General features: G+C 48.1%; 1 protein-coding gene across 1 annotated transcript in view; it reads left to right on the top strand.

Annotated features, from left to right (window-relative positions):
* The first annotated feature begins 3,650 nt into the window (after positions 1-3,650).
* Positions 3,651-16,251, top strand: part of LOC103646285 (DNA-directed RNA polymerase III subunit 1) — a 29,319-nt gene continuing 16,718 nt past the window's right edge. Inside the window, exons 1-14 of the mRNA XM_008671015.2 lie at positions 3,651-3,961; positions 4,059-4,188; positions 4,325-4,474; positions 4,564-4,720; positions 4,855-5,036; positions 5,279-5,391; positions 5,490-5,589; positions 11,742-11,942; positions 12,022-12,170; positions 12,244-12,385; positions 12,468-12,608; positions 12,716-12,904; positions 13,221-13,464; positions 13,608-13,701. Of these exons, the coding sequence (XP_008669237.1) occupies positions 3,891-3,961; positions 4,059-4,188; positions 4,325-4,474; positions 4,564-4,720; positions 4,855-5,036; positions 5,279-5,391; positions 5,490-5,589; positions 11,742-11,942; positions 12,022-12,170; positions 12,244-12,385; positions 12,468-12,608; positions 12,716-12,904; positions 13,221-13,464; positions 13,608-13,701 (2,063 nt within the window). The 5' untranslated portion in view covers positions 3,651-3,890. The remainder of the gene's footprint in view (positions 3,962-4,058; positions 4,189-4,324; positions 4,475-4,563; positions 4,721-4,854; positions 5,037-5,278; positions 5,392-5,489; positions 5,590-11,741; positions 11,943-12,021; positions 12,171-12,243; positions 12,386-12,467; positions 12,609-12,715; positions 12,905-13,220; positions 13,465-13,607; positions 13,702-16,251) is intronic.

The following is a 16,251-nucleotide window of genomic DNA, read 5'->3' as shown; positions in this document are numbered from 1 at the left end:
AGTGGATGAACACGGTGATTTGTTTTACCGAGGTTCAGTTCTAAAGAACCTAGTCCTCGTTGAGGTGGTCACAAAGATCGGGTCTCTTTCAACCCTTTCCCTCTCTCAAACGGTCACTTAGACCGAATGAGCTTTCTTCTTACTTCTCACGGGTCACTTAGACCCTGCAAGGACCACCACACAATTGGTGTCTCTTGCCTTGCTTACAAAGCACTTGAGAGTAACAAATGAAAAGAAAAGAAAGCCAACCAAGCAAACAAGAGCAACAAGAAACACAAGTGATCCTCTCACAAGCCCTAATGCGCTAGAGTTGAATTTGGGACTTCGAGTGGATCGATTGCTTTGATTTGTGTCTTGGAGTGAAGTCTATCGCTCTTGTATTGAATGCAATGTGTGGAATGTTTGGATGGTTGGAGTGGTGGTGGTTGGGAGGTATTTATAGCCCTAAACCACCAATTTGACCGTTGGGGCAGGCTGCTGTCGATGGGCGCACCGGACAGTCTGGTGCGCCAGCCACGTCACCCAACCGTTAGGGTTCGAGAGCAGTCAATCGTTGGAGGCTTTGTCTTCTAGTGGCACCGGACAGTCCGGTGCCGCACCGGACAGGCACTGTTCACTGTCCGGTGCGCCTCTGACTCTGCGCGCACACTGTTCTTCACTTTAGCGATGTCAGGCGACGTTGCAGTCGACTGTTGCGCTGGATAGCCGTTACTCCGCTGGTACACTGGACAGTCCGGTGGCACACCGGACAGTCCGGTGAATTATAGTGGAGCGCGCTGGCGAAAACCCGAGAGTGGCTGGTTTGGGATTGTATGGTCCTGGTGCACCGGACACTGTCCGGTGGCACACCGAACAGTCCGGTGCGCCAGACCAGGGCACTCTCGGTTCCTTTGCTCCTTTGTATTTGAACCCTATCTTCAATCTTTTATTGGTTTGTGTTGAACCTTTATGCACCTGTAGATCATATACTCTAGAGCAAACTAGTTAGTCCAATATTTGTGTTGGGCATTCAACCACCAAAATTAATACCGGGAAAAGGTTAACCCTATTTCCCTTTCACACCCTTACAAGATTGATCACAATTCAACCACAAGAGTAAGGGAGGGAAAATAAACACACATAAGAGCTAGAGTCGTAGTAATAACACGCACACAAGTCAAGAATCGAGTACACAACATAGCGCAACAGAGTCACAACTCAGAAAAGTGCTAAGATCTCAAACACAATGAGTCGAATGCGTGTTTGTGGGGTCTAGGCGTCTTAGGATGTTCAATGGAGGCTTGGTGTCCTGCTCCATACGCCTAGGGGTCCCTTTTATAGCCCCAAGGAAGCTAGGAGCCGTTGGAGCTCCATTTTGGAAGGCCATTGTTGCCTTCTGTCCGTGGGCACACCTGACAGTCCGGTGCATCACCAAACAGTGAATAGTGCACGATTTCCTTCCTTTTCTGGTGAAGCCGACCGTTGCAGCCATCGACCCTCGTGGCACACCGGACAGTCTGGTGGCACACATGACAGTCCGGTGTGACCATTCGACCATTGGTGAAGTCCACGTGTCGCCCGCTGATCGCGTGGCTGCCCGTTGGCGTGGGTGCGGCTGACTCACCGGACAGTCCGGTGAACTATAGTTGTGGCACGCTGAGTTTATCCCGAGAGCTGCCTGTTTGCCGGCGCGTCAGCCTGGGCACCGGACACTGCCCGGTGCACACTAGACAGTCCGGTGTAACGTAGGCTGATGCGAGTTCCCCAATCTGATTTCTCTCGATTTGCCAAGGTTTCTAGCACTTAGAAGAATATGTTAGTACCAAAAACAATTTACTAAGGCTAGAGTCATACCTTGTTTTTCCATTTGCATCTCTTTGACACTTAGCACAAAACAATATGTGTTCAACATCTAATCACTAAAATATTTATAGAAATGATCCAAGGGCACATTTCCCTTTCAGTGTCCTAGGTGTCAGCCACCGCGACTGGTCACCCGGCTGCTCTGGTCCGTCAGTCAAGACCCAACACTCGCCTTCACCGCTCTCGGTCCATCAGGACGAGTCTGCATGACCTTCACATCAGTCGTTGACCACCATCCCTATGCTCCACACCTGCACACCACAAGACGACCGAAATGGTTGCACAAACATAATCTCACACTCTGGTCAGTCCACTGACTACCCTGTAGTGCTACCCGCTGACAATCAATCATCATCAACCCGAATCACAAGGGACAAGTCAACCTTGTGTTCGCAGTCAGGTGTCCTGTTTGCATGATCTTTGCTATATGTAATGAACAAAATTTCAGATTTCTAGTGAGGAACAACAGACAACTGATGAACCAGAGTTGCAATTTCAGAAAAAATAGGCTCTACTTCCATAGTGCCCCTGGTAGCCACTAATACATGTGCTTTAGCTAAAATTCACTAATATCTTTGTTGTGATGTGTTCAACGACTATTTGTGTATTTTGAATTGAATCTTCCTAATGCTAATCCATCTCTTATGCTAGGTTGGATAGAGCAACAATTTCTCCTTGTTGCCTAGCAATGCAAGCGATGCTACAATTATGAAGAGTCAATTATGAAGAGTCGATGAGCGACTATTCATGTTGCCTCTACAATGGAAAAAGTTCAGAACATGCAGCAACACAAAACCAAGAGAGGTGGTCTAGCCATTCAACATTTGAAATTTGTACTCTTATTAGATTAATAATGGTCATCTCTATCATAGCTATTTAGTCGGTGCAACACTAGTACTACTAATTGTGTGTACTTTTATAGTACGAGTGTTTTAGCTAAAATTCATTATTTTTTTTGTTGTTGTGATGTGTTCAACGACTATTTGTGTATTTTGAATTGAATCTTCCTAATACTAATCCATCTCTTAGGTTAGGCGGGACAGAGTAGCAGTTTTCCTTGTTTGCCTAGCAATGCAAGCGATGTTATTGTTGGGGGCCTTCCTCTTCTAAAGGTCGTCAAAAACGCGGTTAACCATTTGCTTTCAATATACTATTAGATATTACAAGAGCTTCGTCACCAGAAAAGCTTCGACATAACACAAGAGGAGCGAAGTGAGCTTCGTCCAACATGCTTCATCACGGTGAAACAGATATACAACATGAGGAGAAGGTGTTGCTCAAGTTAGTAAATACAAATGACGATACTGCTCTTGTAACATTTTGCAAACTCTGTATGTAATTGTCGAGGGCATAAATGTAATAGCACACAAACTTTTATAGTTGCCTATAAATAGATGAACAGTACCCTCATACTGTTCACGTTGGATTGTAATTGCTCTCGTGTTATCACCTTCAAACAAGCCGAAGATATCAATGTAATATAAATTCTAATAATATTTATATGTTTATCATGGAATAAATATATTAATGGATAAAACAACTCATGCATATAAACTCTTATGAACCATGAAGACGTGTCATCAATGATCTTCGTCTGGAGATCATTATATCCGAGAGGAGATAATATTTCAAAGACAAATGTCCTTAATGTTTGATAATCGTGTTGACTTGTTTTTGATTCACAATATTTGAGAACGAGACAATATATAATATCAGTTTAAATAATCTCTGATTTTTATATTAAATTTAAATTTAAAGAAAAAAAGTCAAATGTTTTTATAAATTTGAACGGGACAATATATAATATCAGTTTACCCTTACTTATTTAAGTCATCAGTAAGGTAAAAGTGATCTAGGTCTCCCGCGCCGCCGCCGCCGCCGCCTAAGCTGCTTCCACCTCCGCTTTCTGTGCAGAGGACTCCTCGCCGGAGAATAGCCGGCGGCGGCTCGAGACGAAACTACGGTGCTCGTCTCCCGCCGCCCGCCGCCCTTCACTCCCCAGCATACCTAGTCCCTACTCTAATCCGTACAGAGCAACGCATCAAGTGATGGCGAAGCCGGAGGAGAAGCTGCGCTGCACCAAGGAACCCTTCATCGAGGACGTCGGCACCCGGAGGATGTAAGCATGCGGCTCGCGTCCCGTTTAATGAATCGTAGCTCGACGATTACACTTACTCTGCCGCTTCCCTGTTACGTTTGGTTGCTTTTGATGTCAGAAAGAGCATCCGGTTCAGCGTGCTCTCGGGCAGCGAGATTCGCAAGTCAGCGGAGGTACAGGTCTGGAACAACCGGATCTATGACCGCGACATGACGCCGGTTCCCAATGGGTTGCTCGACCCGCGAATGGTAATGCCCCGCTCGGTATTGCTGTTTCGTCATGTGTATTTTCATTGATGATTTGAAGATGGGAGTTCTAACATAAACGTGCGTTTGTGGCATCGTTCAAGTTGTTGCAACTTATTTTTCCCGTGTCAAATTTCAGGGAATCCCGACTAAGAGAGGCAAATGCAATACCTGCCATGGTGAATTTAGTGACTGTCCAGGTCATTTCGGCTACTTGAAGCTCGCGCTTCCAGTTTTTAACGTGGGCTTCTTTAACTGTATTCTGGACGTGTTGAAGTGCATCTGCAAGGTACTGCCATGAAGAAGTTTACATCATGGGTGGGCTGAACACTTGAACTCTGACTTGTTAATTATTCTCGTTCCCTCATGCCTTTCCAGAGCTGTAGTAGAGTTCTTCTTATCGAGAAAGACCGCAGGGAGTTTCTAAAGAAGATGAGAAATCCCAGGGCAGATGCACTACAGAAAAGTGCTACAATGAAAAAAGTGAGGGACAAATGCAAACTATCCTGCTGCCCCCGTTGTGATTACAGAAATGGTAAGCCATCCTATATTGTCCATAATAATTTTACCTTGTAATGTCACTACTGATACCTGACTGTTGTTTGTAAGCTAACATTTGCAAGAAATCGCTCAACAGTCAACTCTTTCCTGTTTTTGTTGTAAAAACAGGTGTAGTTAAAAAAGGCAGAGCGGGCTTGATAGTAGTTCATGATTGTAGCAAAGTTTTGGATGGACATACAGAAGAATTGAAGAATGCACTACAAAATAAGAAAGAAAAGGTGTCTGCTAGTTCAGTTCTAGTGTTAGACCCTGCAACTGTTCTATCTCTATTCAGAAGAATGATTGATGAGGTTGGTGCCAATTTTCATCCTTCAAGGGTCTTAAGTGAAGAAGGACCATTTGATGTGTTCTGCTACTCCCTGTTTTAGTGCTCAATAACACTAGGACAGGCAAGTGAGCTGGAGAAAACATTAAACCTATCTAACAAGTTGCCCCAAGCCACATTGGTTGCCTCACATTAGATGCTATTTTGCAATTTGAACTTGTCGCAGTTTTGTTGACAAAAGTTTACTCTTTTTTCATTTTTCTGCAGGATTGTGAATTACTAAACCTTGGTGATAGGCCAGAGAAACTTATTGTGACAGAGATTGCAGTGCCACCTGTTCCTATACGGCCTTCTGTTGTTGTTGGTAATAGTAGAACAAGGTTTGCCTTCTATTTCTTAAGAGCTACTATGTTTATCCTCATTTTAGTTTGGTGATTCAGAATAACCTTGTGATCATGAGTTGCCTTGCTTATTGCAGCAACGAAGACAGCATTACAGTTATTTTGAAGAGCATTGTTAATACAAACTCCATCCTTAAGGAGACCCTTCATACTGGGGGTCCATTCACCAAGTGCTTTGTAAGATAACCCAAAGCTCCTCACTTGTCTGTTTTTACATGTGTCTGAAAATTTCCATTCATCTGTCCTTTTTTTCATAGATGTGCTCTTCCATATTTTATTTTTTGGATCGTTTTTAGTTTTATCCACAAACTATTTGATGTCAAGGGCGTCGAGCCCCCGACTAGCCGGACCGTGGCTACGCAGCTCGTAGCCATCTGTCGTCCTCTCCAGTGAGGTTATCCCCCCCTCAACCGCAGGTTTAACACACACAGAGAGAGATTAAGGATATAATTCTTCCTTAATTGATTGTCAAGCGATTACAAGCATATATAGCCAATGGCCCAACCGAAATGGAGAAGGCTCTCCTTGATTCTAGGGATTTCCAAAACTCTCCTTGATTCTAGGGATTTTCAAAACAACTTACTAATCTAAGTTTATATCTTTAGCCACTAGAGGCTAACCCACCACTTCCCTTCTTTTTGATTTCCCTTCTATTTAGATATGATATAGACCTAATTCTTATACAAAGAAAACTCTTTCGCTTCACTTTGTCTCACTTTCTCTAGAATCTCTAGAAAAAAGAATTGCTCTACCCTTTATTTAATGATAGTCAGAGACTATTAAATAAAAAAGAAAATACTTACTACTAATTGGATTAGAACCTGCCCAGCGTGATCAGTTGTGCGACGCACGTTGCGGGCGCGTCTGTGCCTGGCATATGTGCGTCCGCACATGACATCTCTCCCTGCTTCGAAGTCCAGCTCGTCCTCGAGCTGAAAGGAAGGGAACTGAGCACAGAGGTCGTCCAGATCCTCCCATGTAGCCGAAACAGGTGGTTCGCCCTGCCATTCAACGAGCACCTGGCGCACTTCCCAGGCCAGCCGAGTTTGAGTCACCCTGGCAGGTGCAGGCACCACAACACTGTGCAGGAGCGAAGGCAACAACGGTGGAACGACCGGTGGGTTACCGACAAACTTATTGAGGACGCCGACATGGAACACATCATGAAGGCGAGCGCAGGGAGGAAGCTGTAGCTGCACCGCCACCTCGTTGATGAGCTCCGCCACCTGGTACAACCCGACATATCGCGGTTTGAGCTTCCCTGTTGCCGAGTGTGGGAGGGATGCTGCTGCCTGCTGCCGAAGGCGAAGAAGAGCCCAATCGCCGACCTGGAAGGACATCGGCCTGTGCTGGTCGTAGACGCGCTTCTGGACTGCCTGTGCCTGTTCAAGGCGATAGCGGATGTCGTCGAGGAAGGCAACGCGCTCCTCCATCTCATGGGCGATCGCTGTGACGCGGGTCTCGCCGCGCTCATAAGAGCGGATGGTCAGGGGGTCCCGACCATAGACCACACGAAACGGAGTTTCGCAGAGCGATGATTGATAGGTGGTGTTGTAGGTGTACTCCGCCCATGGCAGCCAACAGAGCCACTGCCGGGGGCGGTCGCCGGTGAAGCAGCGCAAATACATGACGATGACCTGGTTGGCGGCCTCGGTCTGCGGGTGAAAGGCGAACGACTTGTAGAGCTTCGTACCAGTGAGCCGCATGAGTTCCTGCCAGAACGTCGAGGTGAACACTGGATCGCGGTCCGAGACGATGGAATGTGGAACACCATGGAGGCGAACGGTGTCGACGAAGAAGGCGTGAGCGATGGACTCGGTGTAGGGGTGCGCCAAGGGGATGAAATGACAGTACTTGCTGAAGCGATCCACGACGGAGAGGATGACCGTCTTGCCTTGCACCTTGGGCAGCGCCGCGATGAAGTCGATGCCGATGTCAGCCCACACAGCAGACGGAACCGGCAGTGGCAGCAGCAGACCGACTGGCCTGAGGTGGTCGAACTTGTACTGTTGATAGGTGACGCATGCCTTCATGAAATCCTGCACCAAGCGACACATGTTGGGAAAATGAAAATCCCGCCGGAGCCTGTGGAGGGTGCGGTGGATGCCCTCGTGACCGTCGTTGTGGGCCGCGACCAAGACCTCCTGCAGCAGCGGCGACGCCGGGGGAATGTACAGACAGTCGTCAAAGGCGACCATGCCGTCCACCGGCGCCCATGGAGCGGCACGGGTGCCAGCCCGCACCTCATCGTGGATGGCGACCAGGGTCGGATCAGTGGCCTGGGCGTGGCAGAGGCGCTTGATGAAGTCAAAGCGGGGCGCTGAAATAGCCATCACCTCCCCTACGTCATTGTCGAGACGGGAGAGGGCGTCAGTGACGACGTTCGTGGCGCTCGACCGGTACTCCACTGAGAAATCGAAGCCCAGGAGCTTGCCGACCCAGTGGTGCTGAGGGATCGTGGCGAGGCGCTGATCGAGGAAGATGAGCTTGCGCTGATCGAGGACGGGAGTGGGCGTCGGCGACGACGTTCAGGCTGTAGTGGTTGGTTTTGACGATGAAGCGCCGCCCCCAGAGATACGGGCGCTAGTGCCTTACCGCATGGACGAGGCCGATGAGCTCGCGCTCGTAGGCGGCTAGCGAGCGGTGGCGCAACGCCACAAGCCTGCTGAAGAAGGCGACCAGATGGCCCTCCTGGACCAGGACCGCGCCGAAGCCGAACGACGACGTGTCGCACTCGACGGTGAACAACTTGGCGAAGTCGGGCATGGCGAGGACGGGGGCGGACGTGATGGCGGCCTTGAGCGCTGTGAATGCCTTGGTCGTCGCGTTGTCCTAGGTGAATCCCTCCTCGAGTAGGGCCGTTAGTGGTGCAGCGATCGCCCCGTAGTTGTGGACGAACTTGCGGTAGTACCCGTCGAGGTCGAGGAAATCGAGCACGGTCCGGGGCGAACGTGGAGCCAGCCAATCATGGATCGCCTGCACCTTGGCCGGGTCCATGGCCACGCCCGCCGCAGATATGACATGGCCGAGGTAGGCGACGGTGGAAGCACCAAAAGAGCACTTGGTGCGCTTGATGAAGAGTTGGTGGCGGCGTAGTTCGTCGAGGACGTTCCGGAGGTGGCGAAGATGATCAACCCACGTCTTGCTGTAAATCAGAATATCGTCAAAAAATACCAGGACGAAACGACGCAGGAACGGGCGGAGCACGTCGTTCATCAAGGCCTGGAATGTCGCCGGGGCGTTGCACAGCTCGAACGCCATCACAGGAACTCGTACAGGCCGTCGTGGGTGCAGAACGCCTTCTTGTGCACATCCTCCGGGCGCATGCGCACCTGGTGGTACCCGGACCGGAGGTCCAGTTTGGTGAAGAACTTGGCGCCATGGAGCTTGTCGAGGAGCTCATCGACCACCGGGATCGGGAAAGCATTCTTGACGGTGAGCGCGTTCAGCGCTCGGTAGTCGACACAGAAGCGCCACAAACCATCAGGCTTCTTGACGGGGAGGACGAGCGACGAGAACGCTGAGTCGCTGCGGCGGACGATCCCTTGATCAATCATGGCTGCACACTGCCGCTCCAACTCGTCCTTGTGCGCCGCGGGGTACCGGTAAGGGCGGACGATAACCGTCTGGGCGTCGGGCTTGAGAATAATACGACGGTCGTGCGCACACTTGGGGGCAGACCGACGGGGTTCGCGAAGAGCCCAAAAAACAAAAGCAGCAGCGCCTCCAAGAGGGGACCAACCTCTGTTGTTGCGCCCAGGGCCGGCACAGAGGGGCTGGCCACGCCGGTGCAGGAGACGGGGCGCCCCTGGCGCTGGAAGGTCATGCGCCGGCGGCTGAGGTCCCAAACAATGGGCCCAACTTGCCGAGCCATCGGGTGCCGAGGACGACGTCGTACCCGGCAGGTGGCATGACGTTGAGGTTGGCCGGAAACGAATCACCGTCGATGAGCAGGGGCGCGTCGCGGATGACGCCGACGCAGGTGACCCGCTCGCCATTGGCGACCAAGGCTATGAGGCGGGGGCGTTGGCGGAGGGGTAGACCGGAGCGCCGCGCCGCCTCCCCCGAGATGAAGTTGTGCGTACTGCCGGAGTCGAGGAGGGCGACGAGGGACGCGACGCCTAGTGCCACGACGATCTGCATGGTGCCCGCCATGGGAACCATAGCCATGGCCTGCAGGAAAAAACAGGGCGCCTCAGCGTTGTGCTCCGCGTTGCCAGCGGCGTTCGCGACATCCTCGATCTCCACGCCTTCAAGGAAGAAGATGCGCCGACAGAACCTAATATGGACACGAGTATATTTTTCATTGCAATTAAAACAGAGGCCCCGACGGCGTCGTTCTGCCATCTCGTCCGGGGTGAGGCGCCTCTGGTTGCCCTCGCCGCATCCCTGCTGGCCGGCCACCGGAGGGGCAGGGAGCGCCATTGGCTGCTGGGCGTCAGGAGCGCTGGCCGGGGCGCGGGAACGGGTAGGAGTCCGCGCGCGAGCGCCCGAGGGGGAGGCTGCACCGGGCGGTCGATCTCCATCAACTCCACTTGGCGCGCCAGGCACATGGCGGCCGTGAGCGTCTCCGGGTTGTGGATGCGGACGACGTGGCTGAGCGGTGACAGGAGTCCACCGGTGAAGAGTTGGACGCGCTGCGCCTCATCAAGACGACCCGCGCGAGGTAGGAGGGCCTGGAAGCGATTGGAGTACTCCACGGTCCCTGTACGCCGACACTCGGTGAGCTCGAACAGCGGGGCCGAGCGGAGGGGAGGCCCAAACCGCAAGTTCAGGAGCTCCTTGAATCGCCCGTCCTCCTGGAGTTGGATGTACCAGAGTTGCGCGACGACCTCCAAATTGTACGAGGCCATCCACACGCGCTTCTCTGCCAAGGTGCGCTGTTGGCGAAAATAGGATTCACACTTGTTGATGAAGAGCATCGGTCTTGGCGTCGTAGCGGGGAAAATCCAAATTTTGGAATTTTGGGGGACGATCAAGATCGCGCGGCCCCTCCGGGCGGCTGCTTGCGCCGCTGTTCGACAACGAGGCCGACTTCTCCTTCATAGCCTCCATGTCGGCCTTCATGGTTTTCATCTCCGTGGTGATGGATTTCAACATCTCCATCACATCGGCGATGGTGGGATCGCTCATGTCTGCTGGCTGCGGTGCAAAAGCGTTGGAGGACTGCGGCGATGGTGGAGGGCTAGGGTGGTGGGCGGAGGCTGTGGAAGAATGGGTGGGAGCGGGTGGGAGAGGACCGACGTGACCGTGATACTAGGTTGTCAAGGGCGTCGAACCCCTGACTAGCCGGACCGTGGCTACGCAGCTCGTAGCCGTCGGCGGTCCTCTCCGATGAGGTTATCCCCCTCAACCGCAGGTTTAACAGAGAGAGAGAATAAGGATATAATTCTTCCTTAATTGATTGTCAAGTGATTACAAGCATATATAGCCAATGGCCCAACCGAAATGGAGAAGGCTCTCCTTGATTCTAGGGATTTCCAAAACAACTCTCCTTGATTCTAGGGATTTCCAAAACAACTTACTAATCTTAGTTTCTATCTTTAGCCACTAGAGGCTAACCCATGCAGCGCCTACCCAACGCGCTCAGCCGCGCGGCGCACGTCGCGGGCGCGTCCGCGCCTGGCATATGTGCGTCCGCACATGACATTTGACTTTTGGTTGCTTGTAAAGTGCTATTCCTGGAAATAAGTTGTACAGTACATACATGAAGTTATGGCATTTATGATTAGCACATGTGATTATTAACTAGAAATCTGAAGTCCAAGTTTTCTAATACTGCGTTTGGATGGTGGTATTGAGGCCCAGATTTTGGAATTGGAATTGGTATTGGTAAAGTCGAATTCCAGCGTTTGGATGTTCACGGAATTCGGAACTGGAAATCCATCCCAATTCCCCTGGTATTCAACTACACCTGCACCCCCTCCCCTTCAATACCGAGCCCCCACCTCAGTTTTGATCAGAATTCAACTACACCGGCATCTAAACAACAACATTGGTATTGCAGATCAATTCCATTTCTCCTCAGATTTGGTATTCCTAGACCAATTCAATTCCACCACGTGAATGCCTACATCCAAACGGAGTATAAATATATTAACGAGCTGAAATAATAAATTGGAAACTTGTGCAAATATTGGACAATAACCTGTAGCTACTTGCCTACTTCAAACTTCACACTATTTCTGGCTACATTAAACTTAGTTGATGATTCTGATCTTTAAAATGGCGGGGGTCATATTTTCAGATGCTTCATTTTCAATCTGGATAATTGATTCATCAGACTGTAACTTTTGTTTATGTCCTTAGCTAACTTTTCACTCTTCTAGGATTGCTGGCAATACCTTCAACTTCAAGTTGTTGAATATGTGAATAGTGATGCCCCTTCTCTTCCTGAGTCACAACATCGGGGCCTTGTTCAACGACTCAAAGGGAAGACTGGACGATTTCGTGGCAATTTGTCCGGAAAACGTACTGAGTACACAGGAAGAACCGTCATATCTCCTGATCCAAATTTGAAAATAACAGAGGTACCTGTTCATGTTCAATTGTTTCCTTATTTCTCACTTTCCAATTGCCTTTTCATGTCACAATTTATTAGTACTTCAGGTGGCTATTCCTGTGTTGATGGCTCGAGTCTTGACTTATCCTGAAAGGGTTTCAAACTATAACATTGAGAAGCTGAGACAATGTATACGAAATGGACCATTCAAATATCCAGGGGCTAATTTTGTTACACAACCTGATGGCATGAAGCAGTAAGTTCTAACTTGACGAACTTCTGAATTGTTATCCAGCTCAGCTTCTTCTATCATCCTTATGCCTTTTCAGGAGCTTAAAGTATGGTGATAGAAGGATTACTGCTCGGGATTTAAAGTGTGGATGTATAGTTGAAAGACATTTAGAAGATGGAGATGTTGTCCTCTTTAATAGACAGCCGAGCCTGCATAGAATGTCAATTATGTGTCACAGGGTATCAATGTCTCCTTATTTCATAAAAGTATACATCAAGCATTTCTTCACCTTTGAATATTTGCTTTTATACTTGAGCACAGGCAAGGATAATGCCATGGAGAACACTCAGATTTAATGAGTCTGTTTGCAACCCTTACAATGCTGATTTTGACGGAGATGAAATGAATTTGCATGTCCCTCAGACAGAGGAAGCTCGCACTGAAGCGCTTATGCTCATGGGGGTAGCATTTGCTTTCCTTCTTTCTTAAGTTGAACAAACTCACTTTTATGTGCTAACACCTAGCACATCTTTGATAGCTGATATTTTTTATTTTTATTTCTTTTACAGGTTCAGAATAATTTATGTACTCCTAAGAATGGTGAGATACTGGTTGCTTCCACGCAAGACTTCTTGACCTCATCTTTCCTAGTTACAAGAAAAGATACTTTCTATGATAGATCTTCCTTTACTCTTTTGTGCTCATACCTTGGTGATGGAATGGAGAACATTGATTTGCCAACACCAGCCTTGATTAAAGTAAGATTTTCATACTGAGTTTTTTGTTTGGTCATATCTGGAATGTTATGCTAATTCTTCTTCTAGGGATGCCTATAGTTAGAATAGTCGATAACTTGATATCATTTTACTATGATAATTAAGGTGCTTACTATTATGTTTTGTAAATCAAATTTCAGCGTTTGCATATAATAAGAAAACATATCAAAATGCATTTTGTTTATTTCCTAAATGAAATCTATGCACTTGCCTTTACTCTTTTCATTAGCATGCATCTTAGTACACACTCTTGTTTATACTGAGATACCCATATCTTATGTGTATTCTATTTTTGCAGCCTGTTGAGCTTTGGACTGGTAAACAACTATTTAGTGTGTTAGTCCGACCTAATGCGCACACAAAGGTGTTTCTGAATCTTGCTGTTCAAGAAAAAATTTATTCAAAGAAAAAGGGAAAAAAAGAGGGGGGAGAGGAGGTAAAGGAAACAATGTGTGGAAGGGAAACAATGTGTCCCAATGATGGTTATGTTTATTTCCGAAATAGTGAACTGTTATCTGGACAAGTAGGGAAGGCCACTTTAGGTAATTATTAGAAAGAATATGCAATTTTATCAGTTATTACTAAATATTCTGTTCCTTAGTTCCTATAATTTATGGGCATCTGTTATTTATGTTTTACATGAAGATTTGGGAACAATAAAAAATGATGAAGCCTTTGTCTTCAGGTAATGGGAACAAGGATGGCCTTTACTCTGTTCTTTTAAGAGATTATAATTCTCATGCTGCAGCAAGCTGTATGAATCGTTTGGCAAAATTTAGGTGAGACACATTCCATGCTCTGTGTAATCACATCATTGATGTTACTTTATGTGAAAGGTGGTTCTTTTATCGATAAACTCCTCCATGTGATATTCTTGGGATTCCTTATATGCCACTGATGTCTTGTGGCATGTAACACATTGGAAATGTACAATGTAAGGTTGTTCTATAGATGCATTAGGAGATAGAGAATACACGCTACATCAGATATCGTCTTTTGTAGGAGCTGTCACCTACCATGGAAATACCTTTGTAAGCCTTAAACCTAGCAGTCTAATTAATTGTCTCTTGGTCTCAACAACATAGATGAAACACATTTCAGTTACCTTTGCTGCTCTTTTTTCTCTCGAAATGCGCAGGAGAACTGCGCCCCATTATATATTAAGAAGAATATAGAAAAAGGTCTAAAGAAGACCACGAACAAACAGCTTCCTTACGGAGGCCAGTAGCTAGCATACATAAAAGAATCCATCAGAGAAAACAAAAGAACACCCTAGAAATCAGCTAATGGGGCAGCCAGAGAACATAGGCCTTTTGCCCCAGCTGTTTCCCAACGACTTCTCTCCCCATCAGCAGATGCCAGGATTGAGGTTAGACTTGGAGTCCTCCCATCGAAGACACATCTATTTCGATGATTCTATATTGTCCATGCACCTAGGATGATAAGGGAGTCAAGGCCTTTTTAGTAAGGCCATTGACAACATCTGAATCCTCTTCCCACCATCTCATGAGGAGGTGACAGCCGGCTGAGGGGCAAGGGAGTGCAGCCCAAATTTTCTCAGAAGCTGATACTAGAAAATTCTTGAAAAAGAACAAGCCACAAGATGGTCCAAAGTTTCTGCCTCTTGGTCACATAAAGGACATTTGTCAGGGTGGTTTAGACCTCTTTTAGCTAATCTATCAACTGTCCAGCATTTATTTTGAGCAACAAGCCAGATGAAAAAACGACACTTTAGCGGGGCCCGTGTTTTCCACACTCATTTATAGTGCCCAAAAGAAACTAATCCCGGGAACAATCCACTATAAGCAGATTTTTCAGAGTAAATTCCATCTGGAGCAATGCTGAAAATATGCCTGTCTTCAGTTCCAGGTTGCAGCTCAAAAACTGAAGAAATCCCAGAGCTGTAGGTAATCAGTCAATACACCAACTGAGGGAGCCCCTTTTATATCAACAATCCAATTCCTATTTGTAATTGCTTCTTGCACAGTCCTGCTATTAACAATCCGCTTTGGAATTACAGCAAAGAGTCTTGGAGCAAGGTCTGCTATTCTTTTACCGTGTAACCACTTGTCTTTCCAGAATTTGGTATTGGTCCCATCCCCAACTTCAGTGAACACAACCTCATCAAAGGAAGCTCTAGCCTTTTTTGGAACATGAATGGGGAGACCAAACCAGGGCCTTGAGGGGTCGGTTTTGAGCAGCCAAAGCCATCTCATTCGGAGGGCCCAACAAAGTTCTGGTAAACTGGAGATACCCAGCCCTCCAAGCTGAAGGGGGAGGCGAACCTTTCCCCATGCCACAAGGCAGTGACCACCTTTTGCCTCTTTTCGGCCTCTTCAAAGAAATCCTTTTTCTAATTATGTCAATGGCATCTAAACCCCATTGGGTGATGTCCACTGCCATTGCCAGATAAACAGTCATGCTGGTAAGGACGTGCTGGACTTGGACCCTTCTCCCTGCTCGTGTTAATAAGTCTGCCTTCCAATTTGGAAGCTGATCAGCAATTCTGTCAACAATTGGCTGGAACTGCTGCCTAGATAACTTGTGTAAGGATAGAGGAAGTCCCAAATAGCGACAATGAAAGGAAGATATTTCACAAGGCAGCAGCACATGAGTTTCCAACATGTCCTCCTCAGAGCAATGGACCCAGCAAGTTCCTGCACTTGCATGCATTGGCTTCCTCTGTGGTGTGGGAAGCTATTAACTGATGGTAAGCGCCACACTTGTTAGTGTCTTGAGGAGCCAAGAAATTTCTGTGGCATGAACTCTCAATTCACGTCGATACATTTTATCCCATTTTTGTATTCAAGAGAGCTAATAGGTTTCTTAGGCCATAGTTATTAAGGTGTCGCCTAAGCGTCACTAAAGCGATGCTTAGGCGGTAAGGCGAGCTTGACACGCAAGGCGTCCCATCGCCTTGTCAACTAGAGTAAGGCACGGGAAGGCAGGAGGAGGTGCACAACACGCAGAGCGCGGCGGAGGTCGTGGCGGCAGCGCACAGGGCTCCTGCTATCGGAGGAGGGAGAGCTGCGGTGGAGGAACCGAGGGAGAGGGGAGCTGCGGGGGAAGTGAGAGAGAGAGAGAGGAGAGCTGCGGGGTGAGGGAGAGAGGCAGTTCTGGTGCTGGCGCTAGGTTGCTGGCGGCTGATGTGAGTTTTATCCTAAAACTGTATTGGGCTGAGTTAAAACTGTGTTGGGCTGAGCTGGGCTTATTGTGAGCTTCTTTCTTTTTCTTTTTTCCTGCTTCTACTAGGCTGAAATTGGGCCTACTAGACCTTATAAAAGTGCTAGCTTGCTTATTAACTTTAAATTAATGATATATAAATAATA

The sequence above is a fragment of the Zea mays genome, chromosome 2 (genome assembly GCF_902167145.1).
Source record: "Zea mays cultivar B73 chromosome 2, Zm-B73-REFERENCE-NAM-5.0, whole genome shotgun sequence".
NCBI classification, from domain to species: Eukaryota; Viridiplantae; Streptophyta; class Magnoliopsida; order Poales; family Poaceae; genus Zea; species Zea mays.
The sequence above is the reverse complement of the archived record's forward strand: the minus strand, read 5'-3'. Positions and strand labels throughout refer to the sequence as shown.